We start from the raw sequence: 17568 nt of genomic DNA, 5'->3' as shown, positions 1-17568 counted from the left end.
GGAGTGTGTCGTCAAGCACTTCCTTCGTTAATGATTTACATTTCCTTTGGGTTCTTCCATTGACTCTTAGTCATCTGTTTCTCCTGTAACTACTTTTACGTGATCTTTTCACTTTAGTTCTTTACGAACTGCTATCCGTAAGTGCTTTACATTTTTTCCTGCCTCTAGTGTCCCGTCTAAATCTGGCCGATCCAACAGTACCCATTTTAGCTTGAGGGTTAACCAAACGATCGTGTTCCAAGAGTGTACTGTCGTCAGTTTTTCTACATCTCAGTACAGTTTTCTGGTGTACTCCTTGCCGGATCAGAAATTTTCTCCACGGGGACTAGGCGTTTTAGGTCCTTACGTTTGTGTAGTCATAGCTGACGTTCCACTGTTGAGATGACTGGATGGGTGAACACCGAAAAGTCAGATAAAGTAAAATAAAACTTTCGTGCATGTAATAACATCACCCGCGAATATCCTCATGGAGATAATGACGTTATACACTTTATTTTTTGTACACTGTTAACGGTAAGAGCATCTCAAATAAAAGGTCGAATATACAATGGGGCTGGTTCACAGACAAAAATTAACACCAGGTGTTTGGCATAATTGCGACAAATAACCAGCAAAGAAGGAAGGTTCTCAGTTGGTGCACAATGCTACATAAAATAATAGCGGTAGTAAACATCCACCACTCGGGTAGAAATTTCGCAATGACAGAAAAAATAAAGCCAATCAACATGCAAATACTCGCAAAAGTGTGGTACTTAGTTCAGGAATGCCTATACAGCAAGCGATTTATTGGTTTACACGGAGGGGTGAGATTTTAAATTTTCTCTGCAGACCTGCACCCTCAGCTTAAATTAGGGTGTACTATGTCTGACAGACATGCACGCAAAATACGCAGCACCACTCGTCAATAGGATGAAGCGTATAATAGAAAAGGGTTCAAAATGGTTCAAGTGGCTCTGAGCACTATGCGACTTAACGTCTGAGGTCATCAGTGGTCTAGAACTTAGAACTAATGAAACCTAATTAACCTAAGGACATCACACACATCCATGCCCGAGGCAGGATTCGAACCTGCGACCGTAGCGATCGCTCGGTTCCAGACTGTAGCGCCCAGAACCGCGCGGCCACTCCGGCCGTCAGAAAAGGGTTCACAATCGCCAACTGCTGTATTATCTCATAAACATTGCCCGATATCAGAGATAGCAGCGGTTAATACTGTCAGTATGCCATACTCATTTAACTTAGTCGGAAATAATTACCTCAATAAAACTTATGTACCAAGAGACGTCCTAAAGGAGGAAGAGTTCGTAAAATTGCCATAGTTCTCAAGGGAACTCCAATCTCTTGTTAATGGGAATTGCAGTTACCACGGCACAACTGGACAATCATGTGGGAAGATTTAGTGACGAAAATAATACCAGAAGGTGCCATATCGACTTGGTTCAAAGTGACAAACCGGACACTATCGACCATCTCCAAACTTCACTCCAGTCAGTTGAAACCGGCGGCAAAACGTGGAAATTGTAATTCGGAGGACACAATTGATCATCGTTTCGAGTGCCCAAAATTTGTCGAAGTATGGGACACAGCAAGGGACACGATTCATCTGATCAATAGAATGGACGTACGCAGTATACAGGCCCCTAACGCCGTGTTGCGCGTATGGAAAGCGTTTCCCAAAGCAAAGCGACACTCTACAGCAAGGGCCATGGCACACACAAGTCATACAATTTTTAGACTTAAATTAACAACCTACAGTATCTAGTATACATAGGGGATGATTACGAGTAAGTCATTTAAAATACAGGACTGTATATCTGTATTTCCTCAAGATTCCAATACGTAAAGCTTATGACAATATTTGATACGAAACGTTACATAATGGGAGAGAAACCCCTGTGATGTGAGTTCTACGGAAGCGTCAACTACGAAGTAGCTCAATGGACAATTTCTTACAGATTTCGGTACTGAAGACTGAAACTATTTATAAAATGACTTTTTTTCTGTTACATTCTTCTATGTGATTTTATTGTGTGACAAAGTGAAATAAATATTTTGAGGGAAAAAAAGTTATATCTGACGACTTCACCCCATTAAGCACTAGTGCTGGTCGTATATTGCCTAAGCCGGCATTTCTCTCACTAAATAGTGCGCAGCTTGTAGAATTTTTCTCGGAAGTCAAGGAACACGATATGAAGCTGGGCACCTTCTGGATTCCACGGACGAAAAAAGCCGAGTGTTCAGAATATTCCTACAGGGTAAATTTTCATTCCTCAATTTAGCTCTTGAACGAAAGAAAATTATTATTTCATTGTTATTTATGTACCGGTAACAATCATCCTCCACCCCGCAGAATAAATTACTTGTCACTGGGAACATCGTAGATTCACAGTTCTTTTCAGCTAATTGCACCCGAATGAGTGGTGGAGATGATGATTAGGTCCCATACTTGGAAGAGCATAGGGGACGATGCGGGAAACCCGCACCGCCGTACTAGGCAAGGTCCTAGCGTAGGTGGTTTTCCATTAACTTCCTCCGACAGTAATTGGGATGAATGATGATGATGAAGACGGCGCTACAACACTCACTCATCTCGAGGCAGGGAAAATCCATGACCCCACTGAGAATCGAACCAGGTACCCCGTGCGCGAGAAGCGAAAACGCTACCGCGAGACCACGAGAAGAGAAGGTGGAGGAGAAGGGATCCCAAATAAATACAATGGAGAGAAATCACGAGTTCAGGCCTTTGCGTGACAACCAAGATTCTCAAAAACCGCTTTCAGAGCGGGGATTTTGGAACTATTTTCAATTTCAGTTTGAGAAAAGAATTGGGGTGTAGAGGGGCAGCACCTTTTGATACCATTTCAGTATGACAAACAACCAAAGTTGCAAAATAGCTCTTTTTATTGCTTGGTGATGACCAGTTCCGGGTTTTATTCATAACCAATTCTCAAATCATCCTGTGAAACAGTAGGCTAAAATTAAATTTTTTTACATAAAGTACCAAATGCATGTCACAAAGTGCAATGCCTAACGTATCAAAGTACGCACCATCTAGTCAGAATAAAGATTATTCCACAAAGCAAAAAGTCATGACAATCGTTACCCAAACGAACACAAGGGAAGCGATCATGAAACTGGATGCAAACATAGACTGACAGTCTGACCTCAGTCAGCATGAGGAATTTTTCCCGCAAATGGCTCTCCTATCGGATGTTTAGGGAAATCTTTATTGCATTCCATAATCGTCATCCACACAACAAAATAGTGAATACAGGAGTGTGTAAGTCACACACCTAAGAAATTGTACATCGTTTTTCTTTCATACAGAGTTTCTTAAATCGAAACAGGAAGTGATTTATAAATAAGACGACACACATAGCACCATACTCGGAGCACTGAAGCATTACCTGGGCCACTTTTTACAAACAAGCATAGGTGAGACTAGACAATTAGTCTAAAACAAAACCTTTTGATAAAAACATTTTATTTCTTGTAATGAAAAGATGTAGAAGTTTAAAATGAAAATCACAAATAGTCTAACATTAAAACTTTATAGTAAAACCAAGTTTTATATTTTCGTAACGAAGAAGATGTACGAAAATGAAAATCTCAGTAACGGCTGTTAACGACATTAACAAACATTAAACACTTAATGGCTTATAACGCATTAATCAACACATTTGTCCACCATAAATCGGATCCTTGTGGCATAAATCGAAAACAAGACCATTTTTTATTCTGCCACCGCGAATCGCTTAGAAAGGACACTATCCCAGGTGCCAACGAGATATCATAATAGGAGGGAAGAAGACAGACTAGCGGATACAACCATGATAGTTACATGGTATACTGCAGCATAAAATTCTTAAAGCGTTATTAACTTAAAAATACTTTTCACGATATGATTACCAAGCACAGCCAACTTTGCGCGGGTAGTTAATTAAGATCGTGACTTCCCCGTGAAATACTCTTTCACAGAAGCAAGTGAATTAAAACAAATCTAAAATCATTCTCTTGTTCACTCTTAAATTTAATGTACTTGTAGAAATAGCCTCGACAGCAGCAACCAATTACCCCAGCGTAACACACATATACCAAGATCAGCAATCCAAAGCTGCCTCATCCATGGAGCATTAGTATAAAAGAATCCAAGAATATATCGGAATAATTAAAACATAATTCAAAGACTAGTAAAGGGGCTACTAATAAAGGGCTTGTCTGGTTGAGTCGAGGAAGGTGTGTCTTTCTACTGTATTTTGTTGAGTCTGCAAAAGAAGCCATCGTTCCAGGAGGATCTGACAGAGAATCAAAGAATGCCGACCTCTTTTTTCTTCATAGACCTGCTGCTTAAGATAGCCAGTGGGCAGGAGAGAGGAGTCAAGGGCTACAAGGAGGAAGGAAGGTTACATCAACCAATCATCGGGAGTATGAGGCAAGCAAAAAGCAATGGGGAATTTGAAGTAACTGTGCAGGGGAACCTACCGGATGGGGGAAGGTGAAGGTAGGGAGGAGGGGAAGAAGATGAGGCAAGGGGGAGGGAGGAGGGACATAGGAGCGAGAGTGGGAGAGGAAGAAGCGAATGAAGAACAATCATTTGACGCAGTGTTAGAAATTGCTTTGAAAGAGGGTAAAAAACCGATTGTAACGTAACTTCACCTTTCATTCGGAACCTTATCCGGTTTCTTTATTTGACTTTTGAAAATCTGCAGTTCCTCCAGTATATCCAATTGCATGCTCTTCGGTGCACGAGGCAAAATTTCCACAGATTTATCTATACTACCGACACTGTGGCGCTTATCCTTTAAATGTCGCTCGATCGCAGTTATGTTACCGGGACCAACATGCTCTCTGAAGCATCTAAAAAAAAAAAAACTTCTGCCCGTCTTTCCTACGAAAAAAGACTCACACTAAACGCACTTTAATCTGAACACACCTGATAACCCATATTTGTCGCCCCCATCCCTCTGTTCCAGCCTATGACTAAGTTCATATCTCAACGTCCGTATCGATTGAAAACCTACCGTGAATCTCTTTGGGAATGCAGACGTCGTCTTATCTGAAATAGGCCCCCTATTTTGCAACATTAGAAATTTCTTAACATCATCTACTAAGATATGTTTTTCGAAACAGTTTTAGGCTCATTGAGCCATCGCAGGAAACAACTGATTAGTATCCGTAAAGGTACTAGAGTGTAGGCAAACGAACATTATTTTTGTTTCTGGGACAACCTTGCCCTAACCAAAAATCTAAATTTAGCCTTTGTGGTTGTGTGCATGTGCGTGTGTAAGTATGTGTGTGTGGGGGGGGGGGAGGGGGGGGTTGGGGGTGGGTGCTCATAAGAAGGAGGTTGTTGTATGGATGATTATATTAAAATAAAAAATAATCCTGTTTCCGTCAACATAGACCTGTGAGTACGGAGATAGGAATCTGATATTTAGTCTGAAGCAGTAGTCAGCCCTCCAACAGCCTGGCCCACTCTGGCCGAAAGTCTGTTCAGGGGCTGCTGATTTCCAGACACACTACAGCGGATTTCCGGCGCTGCAATCAGTCTGCTGTGGGTCTCCGACAAGTTCCGCGTATTAGAGTCGGGGGCGTAAGGAAGTGAGGAGATCCGCCCACATGTTGAGTGTTTGAGGCGGTCCGTGACCCAATTTTGTTACAGTCAGCCCATTTACTGGCGCGCGGCGCTACTCTGGAGGCTAGCTGCTGTGTGGAACTCTGGAAATTGGAACGTGGTGTTCACTTACTTGAGAACTCACTGCACCTCTAACGTACACTGCGATAGATGTTTCTGGTGGGCACTTTTCCTAAAAACTGGCAAGTTTATTCGTGGAAACCAGAGAAAATTTTCTTGGCAATAAGTAAATGAAACGAGTATAACAAAAATTTCGCGCTAGACGTTGGCTGTGACCTGCCTCTACACCTACATCATACTCTGCAAGCCACCTAATGGTGTGTGGTGGAGGGTACTTTCGATACCAGTATCTTACCCCTCCAACCCTGTTCCACTCGCCAATAGTGGGTAGGAAGAATGATTGTCGATAAACCTCTGTATTGGCTCTAGTTTCTCGAATTTTCTCCTCGTGGTCTTTGCGCGACATGTATTTGGAGTGAGGTAATATGTTGTCCGACTCCTCCTGTAAAGAGCTGTACCGAAATTTCAATAGTAAATCTCTCCATGATGCACAACGCCTCTCTTGTAATATCTGCCAGAGGAGTTTATTTAGCATCTCGGTAACGCTCTCTCGCCAGATAAACGATCCCGTGACGAAACGCGCCACTCTTCGTTGGATCTGTGTCTGCTCTATCAGGCCTACCTAATAGGGATCCCAGATAGATTAATAATACTCAATAAAACGGGCGAACAAGCGCCATAAGCCTCTTCTTTTGTGGATCAGTTATATTTCCTTAAGATTCTTCCGATGAATCGCGTCTGGTGTCCGCTTTTCCCTCTATGTGTTTTATGTGATGCTTCCACTTATTCCTAATTCAAGATCGAAATATTGTCACATATATCTTTTTAAGTAATAATAGAAGATGAATAGTGAAAATGTTACCAAAACCTTACAAACTATCAAATGTCTCAAGATGATAGTGCCGTTCACAAACTATTAATGCTTGTTTGCTTCGCTACTACGAAAACCGATAATAAATACTAATCGCAGTGTTGGCTGCGCTGTTTCTTTTTTTTTTGTGCTACTAGAGGATAACATTGACACAAATGGAGCTTAACCAATGTGACCACAACCGGTTTTGACCTATACGGCAGTATTCCGATCTGGATGAGTGGCTACAGTGTAGCAACAGACCGGTATTCCGACCCGAATCTTCTGCCTATCACAGCAGTCACATAATTAGACTATTCGAGCTACCGTGTAAGATGAATCCAAATATTTATTGTCTCTTATGTTTTCCTCCTACTTTTCCGAACAAACAACTGAAAATAGCAACACCGAAGGATGGGAGGAAGAATCACCATGGCTTATCGTGCCACAACAATCTGCACTGAAATGATGAATTTATGACAAAGTATACCCACCATAACTAATCAGACAGATCCTACAATGGCACCTAGACGCCGAAACCGGTTACGTTCACCTCAGTTAACATGCAATCCCGGCTACCAAATAACAGGTTCAGGTAACACTGTCTGTTACTCTCTTAGACAATATGTCTCTCTTTATAAGTAAAATTTCTGCTGATGTATTTTCTTGTCACTAGTGTTTCGACTTGTTTAGTGTCGTCCTCTGTAAATTCTTATTTTTGTGACAACATTTATATCACTACATATTTATACGAAAATTATCAATAATCTGTTGTAACAATTCTAACACTCTACAATAAAAAGTTTCCAGGAATGTTTTTTATGAACCAACGCTTCGACATGTAGCAGCGACCGAAACGTTGGTCCATTACAGTACGACGACGCGCTCACATAACCGGGAAAGATTTATTGAAAGTGGCAATGGTTGCGCAAGCTTACCCTCGCATAATGTAATTTTTGTCTTCTTGTTCACCTCCCTTCATTCTTCTGGTAATCACTGACCTCAAAGCAGATACACCATTGATTCTTCTCTTTATCATAGATTTCTTTTCCCCAACTGTCCTTCCTAATTTCTCGTCATTAAATTTACTTCCTCCTAATTTGTTTTGCTCCACGTTGCTTTTCCTCCGGTTTCGTCGCGGTCAGTATATGTATTTATACAACACGTTGCTTCAGACATACAGTAAAATGAACAGTTTTTCAATTTGTATAAAAAACGCTTTCTGGTCGAAAACAACTGGCGTTCTCTACATAAATTGTCTACTGATTTCTTCCTTGCTTCTGGTACTTCGAGTAAATTAGCTTACTAAATCGGAGAATAATTTTTTTCTAGGCGTTATCACCGATTTTGGTGTTTCCGCTTTAAATCCTCCCACTACGTATTATTCTAACTGTAAACATGATCTTCTACTTCCTCCCGAATAAGGTGCAATGTTCAGATTAAAACTGGCGCAAACAAGTCGAAGAACGAAATTTAGATGAAATGTAAGTCGGTATCAGCATTCGCTTGATGATGTCGTAATAAGCTAGATACCGGCCCATAATGAACAAACACTAGGGGAACAATAAGGAGTTTTTATAGGAAAATGTTCTTCAGAGAACTACAATCTAAAGCACCTACATTATTCAGAAGAGAGCGCGCTTCTAATACTCATCAACCACCAATCCTCCAGTACTGCAGGCAGTACCGTTGTAATGTATGTATCAAAATCTCAGTTTGGGATGAGCCAGATGGTGGATGAGGTCAGTAATAGAATTGAGCCACCTACATGCAAAGCGAGCTGCCCTTGTTTGAACTTTTTCCGATGTCCTCCGTCAATCCTACATGGCAAGGATCCCATACTGTACAGCAGTATTGTAGCAGAGGACGGACAATCCTGAGTGCTTGGCAGCTGATTCATCGAACCACCTTCAGACCATTTCTTTACCGTTAAACCCATAACTGCGAGCGGAAAAAACGAACACTTAAATCTTTCTGAGCGAACTTTAATTTCTCAGAATTTATTACCATGATCATTTCTCTCTTCTTAGGTGTTTGTCAACAAACCCTTTTCACAATCGTAGGAGAAAGATTGTGTATTGCTCCGTTTCAAGTTATTCGTAATTGCAATCCCTAGGTATTTAGTTGATTTATAGCATTTAGATTTGTGTGATTTTCCTTGCAACCGAAATTTAACGGATTCCTTTTAGTAATCATGTAGACGACCACATACCTTTCATTGTTCCGCATCCACAATACAGATATCGTGTCTAAACCATTTTGAAAATAATTTTGGTCTTCTAATGACTTTACTAGACGGTAAACGACAGCATCATCTGCAAGCAATCTACGATGCACAGATTGCCTCCTAAATCGTCAGTAATGTGCCATATACTTTCCAAACAGTGCGATTATTATACACACTGACATTAGTACTCCATATAAGTATTTAGAGATCGCTAACTTGGAATACTTTCTACATATGTTCATATGAATGACGCCTCGTTATTCTAAATCGTCGGGTAGATGGTGTGATTCACTGAAACTTCCTGGCAGATTAAAACTGTTTGCCAAACCGTGACTCGAACCCAGGACCTTTTCCTTTCGCTGGTAAGTGCTCTACCAACTGAGCTACCCAAGCTCGACTCACGCCCTGTCCCCACAGCCTTACTTCTGACAGTACCTCGTCTACTACCTTCCCAGCCACAGCCTGGGGATGTTTCCAGAATGAGATTCACTGTTAGCGCAAAAACAAAATTTCCGTTTGTGTACCTTCATTCCATGGGAGAGAAACGATTATGACAATCAAAAGTGTGTCATTATTTCCTAGCTTAGTTGTATTCCTATTCGGAACATAAACAGTGAAAGAAGTATACAACCTAATTAACTTCGTCGGTTATACATGGAATAAGTGTATATGCAACGTACACTATGGTTGTAGTGTTCGTATACGAACTAAAATTTGAATTTCATTCGTGCATTAATGGAAACAATTTAGGATACATTGGTTTCCCAAGGACGAAACCACTGTTTCACACATTTCATAATAGGTACACGAAGCAATCGTGTTAGTATTGCAGGACAGTTTCGTTTTCTAGTGCGTTGCCCATTGACTTACGTGGCTCAACATTCAGTTACTCTAGAAAATGAATCTAGTGTGTTCATTAAAAACTCATTAAATGCCATCGGTTCTATCACCAGTCAACTTAGTGATACCAGAACCTATGATTCGACATCAAATTTATTGCTCATTTTCGATCGTTTTTGCACTTAGAGTGTTACTTTGTTTTTTGTTTCTTTTTGGATCACTCATATTTCTACTAATAAACCCATTTATTTATGTAGAGATGCTTCTGACATAGAAATACAGTGAATGAAGTGACGCCTCTTCACTCTCACCTTCATCACTGTACCATCTCCAGCACTCAAATATATGTTCAACCTCTCATCGAACTGCACTTTCTCCCTCTCACTTTCTTCTATCCTGCACCATGTCACCTTATGCTCCACACACTTTCTGCAATTATTATTACTTTCACTTCTTGAATGTTTCATGGGCGTTATTTGGAAGCTAGTAGTTATAAAAACTGATTCCTAAAAACTCTCTATGGGAGCGGTACGGATAGACCGATGAATCTACACGTATTTCTATAATCCGTAATTCACTTTATGGTTTGTAGTGGATGGTACTTCTGGAACCGCTATGGATATTTGGAACTTTCGTTGGTTACACTAGATAGACCTGAGGTGAGAAACAAGGGATCTTTTCCAAGTGCCGACATTTTTCATACTCTCTCATCATTCATATAATCCAGTGACTGTCAGTCAGTACTGCACTTCTTTAAATGTGCTCGATGTTCCCGTTCTTACTGATATTTATTCTACACAAATAATGTTTTCTTAAAACTGTTTTGTAATCTATCTGCTGTAGACAACTGCAGCTTCCATTGACGCAGTGCTACCATTGAAATGAGACATGACATTTGGTTTAACGACAGCTGAAACTACGTATGTGATAATTCCCTGACACATCGCACCACATTGTTATTCCCAAATATTTGTCCGATACTTGAGTTTAGTAATAACTCAGTGGCAATGTGCTGAGAACCTACTATAGTTTTACAATTATCAATGTAATAGCTTTTGTAGAGAACTTAAAAGTATATACTTTTTATTGTTTGGCCCTGTTGATGCAACCCGCCACGAATTCTTCTCTTGTGCTAATGATAACCACTTCATCGCAGCACTTTCACCTAATTCCTCGGTTACTTGTTGAATATATTCAGAACTCCTTCTTCCCCACAACTTTTACAAGAGCCCTTTAGTACCACGGAGTTTACTCCCTGAAATCTTAAACGTTCCCATCATGCGGTCCTTTTTTTCTCAATTTTTAGCACGTATCCCTTTCTGAGCCGATTCTGAAAAGGAGATCAGTCTTTTACTGGTGTCGATGAAGGAGTGTCAAGTAAATAACTCATCTTTTACATTCGTTTTCACTGCATTTTATTACAAAATATGTACAAAAGTATAAAAAATAGATAACAAACGGAAACAAGCAAATTCAACAATAAAAGACAACATTTAAGCAAAAGTGGATGATGTGAGTGAGGGAGATTGATGAGGCGTGTGGCGACAGCAGGACTGTAGTCGGACGCTAATGGTGCTTGGGCACGTGGTAGACGTGCTTGTAAACGGGAACGTGCACGGGGAACGGCTGAGGCACGTGCACGGGCACGTGCCTGATGACGGTGATGGGGTACGGCTTGTCGATGTAGTGGGGCACGTGCTTCTCAATGGGTACCGGGATGGGCTTCTCGACCTCCACGCGGGAGACGCGCGTCACCGGCACCTTCACCTCGACCGGCACCTTCACGTGCACGGGCACCGGCTGCGGCACGTTCACGCCCACGGGCTTCGGCACGGCTACCGGGATCGGCTTGGCCACGGGTACTCGGATGATCTTCACCACCGGCACCTGGTAGGGCCGCAGCTCCGTCTTCACTTGCGGCTCGGCTACGAAACCGGCTGCGCCGCCGCCGTAGCCGCCTCCACCGTAGCCGCCTCCGTAACCGCCTCCGAAACCGCCTCCTCCGTAGCCGCCGCCCCCGATGTCGCCTCCGCCGATGGCACCGCCGCCGTAGCCGCCGCCTCCAAGGGCCGCGTGGTCTCCACCGCCCAGGTCTCCACCTCCGTACCCGCCGACGTCACCGCCGCCGCCGCCGATGTACGCGCCTTGACCCCCAGCGGCAGCGGCTCCACTGTAGCTATCGCCGCCCCCGCCGAAGCTGGCACTGGGTGTGAAACCGCCACCGCCGCCCCCGCTGTACGCAGCAGAGACTGCGCCACCGTAGTCACCGCCACCGCCGCTGGCGCCGCCCCCGTAGTCACCGCCGTCGCCACCGCCGCCGCCTCCGCCGTAGGAGCCGCCGCTGTAGTCACCGCCACCTCCGGAGCTGTAGCTGTCGAGAGCCGCCTCACGACGCTGAACCGCCTGGGAGGAGCTCGAGGAAGTCACGCACACGAGCGCGACAAGCACTGCCGTTATCTGTAAAAGAGAACGTCTCGCTGACACCAATGCCTTCTGAAAAAAGTGAAGCCGAATGTTTTTGTTGACTGATATCTCCTGATGCCATATCAGTCCCCAAATAGGTAAATTTACCAGCTGGGGCAGCAAAGCTATCACACAAGCCAAAAAAGGAGACGATGTAAATTGCAGACTGGCAGTTGCACGATAAGAATTAACGCAAATCAGGAATTTTTTGATATCGAATTTAAACTTACATGTTAAGAAGTTTCTCCTGAAGATATTTGGAGTGGCGTTATTTAGAGTGACGCGTTAGACGGAATTGAAGGGTTGGGGTTGGGTTGTTTAGGGGGAGAGACCAAACAGCGAGGTCATCGGTCTCATCGGATTAGGGAAGGACGGGGAAGGAAGTCGGCCGTGCCCTTTGAAAGGAAGCATCCCGGCATTTGCCTGGAGCGATTTAGGGAAATCACGGAAAACCTAAATCAGGATGGCCGGACGCGGGATTGAACCGTCGTCCTCCCGAAAGAGAGTCCAGTGTGCCAACCACTGTGCCACCTCGCTCGGTAGACGGAATTGAAACGTGGGCGATAAGTAGTTCGGTTACGAAGGGTTTTCAAATGTGATGCTGCAGAGGAATGCTGAAGATAAGATGGTTAGATCGAGTGACAAACTAGGTGATGCTGCATGGTATTAAGGAAAAAAGATATTTATGCACAATTTAAAAGAAAGGACCGCTTGATGGGACACATCTAGAGGCAACAAGGAACATTCTGTTTCGTAATGAAGGGAAATGCGAGACGTAAATATTATTGAGGCAGACCTAGAAGTGAACACGGAAAGTATGTTCAAATAACTGTAGGCTGAAGTGGTTATTCAAATATGATGAGGTTTAGTACAGTGTAGCGTGGAAAACTGCATCAAACTCGCGCTCGGACTGTAGACCACAACAGCGACAACTACCGTAAGATCGCGCGATTTGTTCGTTTGGTGTGTAGAAACAGTACCCCCAGGCCGTAAAGGAATGTTATCTATAATATTTGTACTTGCACAATGCTCGGCAATTTTTCTCATCACGACAACTTCGCTGCGTACAGTACATGCAGTTTACTGAAATGCAACGTAATTGTTTATTTATCCACTAGGACAATGGAAGTTCCTGCAATTAAATATGTCTTAATTCCGTTTTCATTGCCATGTAAACAACCTTGAAACATTTACGCGAAGCTAAACTACCACGACGTGACTTGGTGAAATACATGCAAAGCAAGTAATCAACTTTATTCTGCAAACTCAAGACTTAACTTGGGTGTCAGAACAATCGTGATTTAATTCGAGAAACAGTGAGAGGGATGGAGGATGCTCTGACAGTGGTACGATCCTGTGTTCTCATAGGTCGGGCTCTCCCACACGCTACTTATCTGTAGCCAATGCCCTCAGTAGCACGAAAACACTTAGAGTCTCTTTTGTTTGACAACGCTCACACTTGGTCAAGAGTGGTTCACAATGTGATACGTTATGAATGAAGACACACACGACGCTGCCTTAATGTTTTACAGTGTTTATTATTTTATTTTACGAATCGGTTTTCGACTCTTATGCCATCCTCACGTACAAAGATAAAAATATGTGGCAATTAACTTTTTTTTAGAATCAAAGATTTTAAATTAGTGTTTCTACATAATCAATGATATAACAAACTATTTATTGTCTCCGGTATTTTACCAAATTTAAATGCTTTACATCCCATTTTCACCGAAATAATTCCTCTCTTTTTAGTCTTAAGTCAAAGTTAACAACTGTCTTCTTTGGAAACCAATGGAGATACGCTGTAGATGTACTAGTTTAAAATCTTTGGTCCTATGAAAATTTCACAGTCTTACGTATTTGTACTTCTACACGACGATGTAGTAACAGCCGAAAGCTATTGTCAAATTAAATAATAAATGTTGTAGAATATTACACCAGTAAGACGTTTCTCTATTTATAATGTATAAAATATTCCAAAAACGAATCGAACAGTCATTCAAAGCAATGTGCCTTAATAAGCCACTGGCTGCTTTAACTCTGATGCTTCATATTTTTGAAAGAATCTAATATACTACGCCTTTCTCTTTCGCACATGATGACTCGTTTATTCCCGCAACTTTCAAAACTAATCCCCACAGACATGAAATTTGTCTCAGAATTTCTTTGCTAGCCTTTAAGACCAGCTGAGCACGAATAAAAATTTGAAATTATTAAGAAATTATTTCTCTGTATTGTTAATAATACCGTAGAAATTGCCGTATGCAACACTTTTATCCATGCATTTTGCTTCTATATGCTTCAATCCCCTCCGGTTGACACCGCTCCCACCCTGCAATGACTAGCACACCAGTGAGTCACCCAGGCCGGGGATTTTGCTTGCTCATTTATTCCCCGTTTCTATCTGCAATGTCACCCCTTTCCCATATCAATAAAATGAATGAGATAACAGCAAGCATTTTCCGCATCTGCTATCCTTCCTTTCACTGCGAGGTAACAACTCCCCCTACATCTAACTGGAAGGTGGATGTAGAGTATGGTTATAAACAATCTTACGCTACTTGGGAGGATCCCCGTGAAAAACGATTGGCCACAGAACAATGGAACTTTGTGGGAAAATGTGTAAGGAAATACGAAAGAGAAATAACGAATAAACCACTGAAAGTAACGGATTTTAATTTTCACATGAGAGGATAACATTTGTTACTGCACAGCATGTTTACGTTCCAGGTTACGAACGGTGGTCATGTGACGACCATTTGTATCCAAGACAGCTTAAAACGACACTAAAGATTGCTCTACCGCTGTCCTGAACAACGGCAGCACTGCTTGAAGATCGCACGATGTGCCCAGCATTCTAAGCCATGGCAACAGTAACTTACTCAACTCAGGTGACTGAGAGGAACAGAACTGCTTCGAGGTATGTGATTTACATCAAATTTTATATCAGTTCAATAGAAATATAATAGCAGGTATCGTGCCCAGGAGCAGCTACTGTCATGTTCATAAGGCACAAGACAATGTAGAGAGTTTCCGTAAATTACTTATTCCATCAAGATCATCACTGTCAAATGCATCTCCGTCCACGATATAAGTAGTTACATGTGACACTCTCGTCGTAACGTTTGACAACGTAATTTATTCTTCACGGAACGAACACATTTCAGAAATGAGTGAACAGTCTCTCCACTGTTACGAGTATACAGCAACGTAAAGCCGACATCATTTCAGAGAATGGACTGAAGACAACAGTATATTACAATACATGTTTCTAATGGATATGTCTGCTCCTACCGCGTAACTTCCAACTGCTCGGACGACAAATACTAGATTTTGCTGTAGCGTACCGGCGAATTTGGAAACACAGCAAGGACTAGGCATTCTTTGGCTTAGAGGAAGATTCCTTATGAACTGAATCCCGTGAATTCGAGATTGATTTCGTTCACAGGAAGTCGCACTGACATATACGCATGCACGAGGTGCAAGTATTGGGGGGGGGGGGGGGGGGAGGAAACAGTTCAGAGACACGAGAAAAACAGAGGTGCTGATTTCTTCACTGTTAAGGTGTGACAGTAGAACAATTACGTTAGTTGAAATCTAGATAATATTACTGACATTTCAAGCCAGAAGCTGATTAAGCCGTCAAGTACCTCAGGGACGAAGACACATAAATTTCTTTCTTTTTTTTAAGTGTAATAACCACTTCATAGTTTTCAGAGTAACTGTTTAAATCACTTTGTATTTCTCTTGATTATCATAAGAATTTTTCTTAAACGTGTGGGAAATAATATTATGTGGTTGTATAGTTGCATTATTATGAATGAAACTGCTCCTATGTGGTATAATGCTGGAGAAAATCTATCACAATTCTAGTCAAAAACTGCACAAGGAATGTCTTCCAAGGAACTTAGGGGAACAGAAACGTAAGCAAAATAATGATTTCATAGTGTCAAGAAGAGTGTATCTGTGGAAGTCACTTTATAGTCGGTTTATTATTATAGGAATCCAATATATTATTATACGAATTTTCTTAAACGTGAGAGAAATAACGTTGTACAGTGGCCCGGTGGCAGTGAGTGTGTGTATCAAACTGCTCCTAGGGAAATGTAATGATAGAGCAAGCGGAGAAAGCAGTTATAGGCGCCGGAGAGAAGGCGTCCTGGTGCAGAGGAGGCGCAGGAGGCCTTACTTTCACGGAGGCGGTGGCTGCTACTCACCATGGGCCTCATCGCGCCGGCTGGAGTGGTGAGTGTGTTGTGGCTTGTGCTGACTGCTGCTAGCGGCTGCTCGTCACTGCCCGGTCTGCGGCTGCGGGCCCCCTATATACCCGTATACCTCTCTCCCCGGCGGCGCCCCTTTCACCGCCGATACTGAGCCACGCTCTCTTTGTGCCCCACAATGACCGCTGCAGCGCCACGCCACGCGTACTCCCCCAGCACCGCTAATAGGTTTCTTGCCCCTGCGGGCCGGGCCATTAACCCTTTATTGCTCGTTACTGCGGATCCAGAAATACGAAACAATAGTCGAGTGGTGACGTAACAGCGATCTGAAGGAAACCTGAGAACTGATTAACTTGTCCGTGTCAAGGTCACCAGACACTTTGTTTTGACAAGAATGGGGTCAAGGAGACGTGATGGCCTCGATTTTGTCGGAGGAGCTATTATAGCATTCTCCAACACCGATATTGAGAAACCATGGAAAAATTTTGTAACAGTTGCTGGTGTGGCATTTCGGTCATTGTGTTGTAAAATATGAGTACAGTCTTCTACCTCTGACCTGCAATGCCTAGATACATCTCTCGTCTGAATAATACTTCTATAATACATAATGGACAAAAGGCAAACGAAAAAAGCCATGGTTTCCTCGATGAAAGACTAGTCTTTAACGTCCTTTCGACATCGTAGTCATTAGAGACAGATTTCACGCTGTGTTGGAAGATGACACGAGCACAGTATTATAATAGCTTTAAATCTATTTTATTAGTAGATAACAAAACACAGCACGAAGTGCTAAAACCGTCACCAGATATGCAACCATGCCCTCTCTAGGCAGCGTCTCCTCTAAGATAGTTTATTCAGAATTGCAAACATTCAAGTAGTTTCTTCACGAACAATGAGCTGCAACAGCATTCAAAATGCATATACCTCGACACGTATAAAATAAAATGTCAATTTTGTCTCAAATACTACAAGGTTCAGGCAAGAGGAAGCTCCGAGGTACGTTGTAAGCACCACAGTACACATTTCTCAAAGAATTTAAGGAAATCTACGGTTGCTGCTCGCATTACTGATAAGAAACATTCTGTACAAAACACTGAAAGTAACCTCGCTATGTAAGTAAGCACTATACTATGAATACAAACATAGATATATGAATACGAATACATAAAACTGAAAGTACATCACCATACAACCAGCAAACAGTGATTTTCTACGAAGAGTTTCAAAGGCTACTAAAAACAGGTACCACCAGCTTCTAACACAAATACATATG

At 42.3% G+C, this 17568-nt stretch overlaps 1 protein-coding gene across 1 annotated transcript in view; it reads right to left on the bottom strand.

Annotated features, from left to right (window-relative positions):
- LOC126154178 (uncharacterized) overlaps positions 1-16377 on the bottom strand; it is a 49962-nt gene extending 33585 nt beyond the window's left edge. Inside the window, exons 1-3 of the mRNA XM_049916120.1 lie at positions 16293-16377; positions 11180-12069; positions 9924-10095 (exon numbers count right to left, since the gene is read on the bottom strand). Coding sequence (XP_049772077.1) covers positions 9924-10095; positions 11180-12069; positions 16293-16304 — 1074 coding nt within the window. The 5' untranslated portion in view covers positions 16305-16377. The remainder of the gene's footprint in view (positions 1-9923; positions 10096-11179; positions 12070-16292) is intronic.
- Between the last annotated feature and the right edge of the window lie 1191 nt (positions 16378-17568).

Source organism: Schistocerca cancellata, chromosome 2 (assembly GCF_023864275.1).
Source record: "Schistocerca cancellata isolate TAMUIC-IGC-003103 chromosome 2, iqSchCanc2.1, whole genome shotgun sequence".
NCBI classification, from domain to species: domain Eukaryota; kingdom Metazoa; phylum Arthropoda; class Insecta; order Orthoptera; family Acrididae; genus Schistocerca; species Schistocerca cancellata.
Note: the sequence above shows the minus strand (reverse complement) of the source record. Positions and strands in the feature narration are given on the sequence as shown.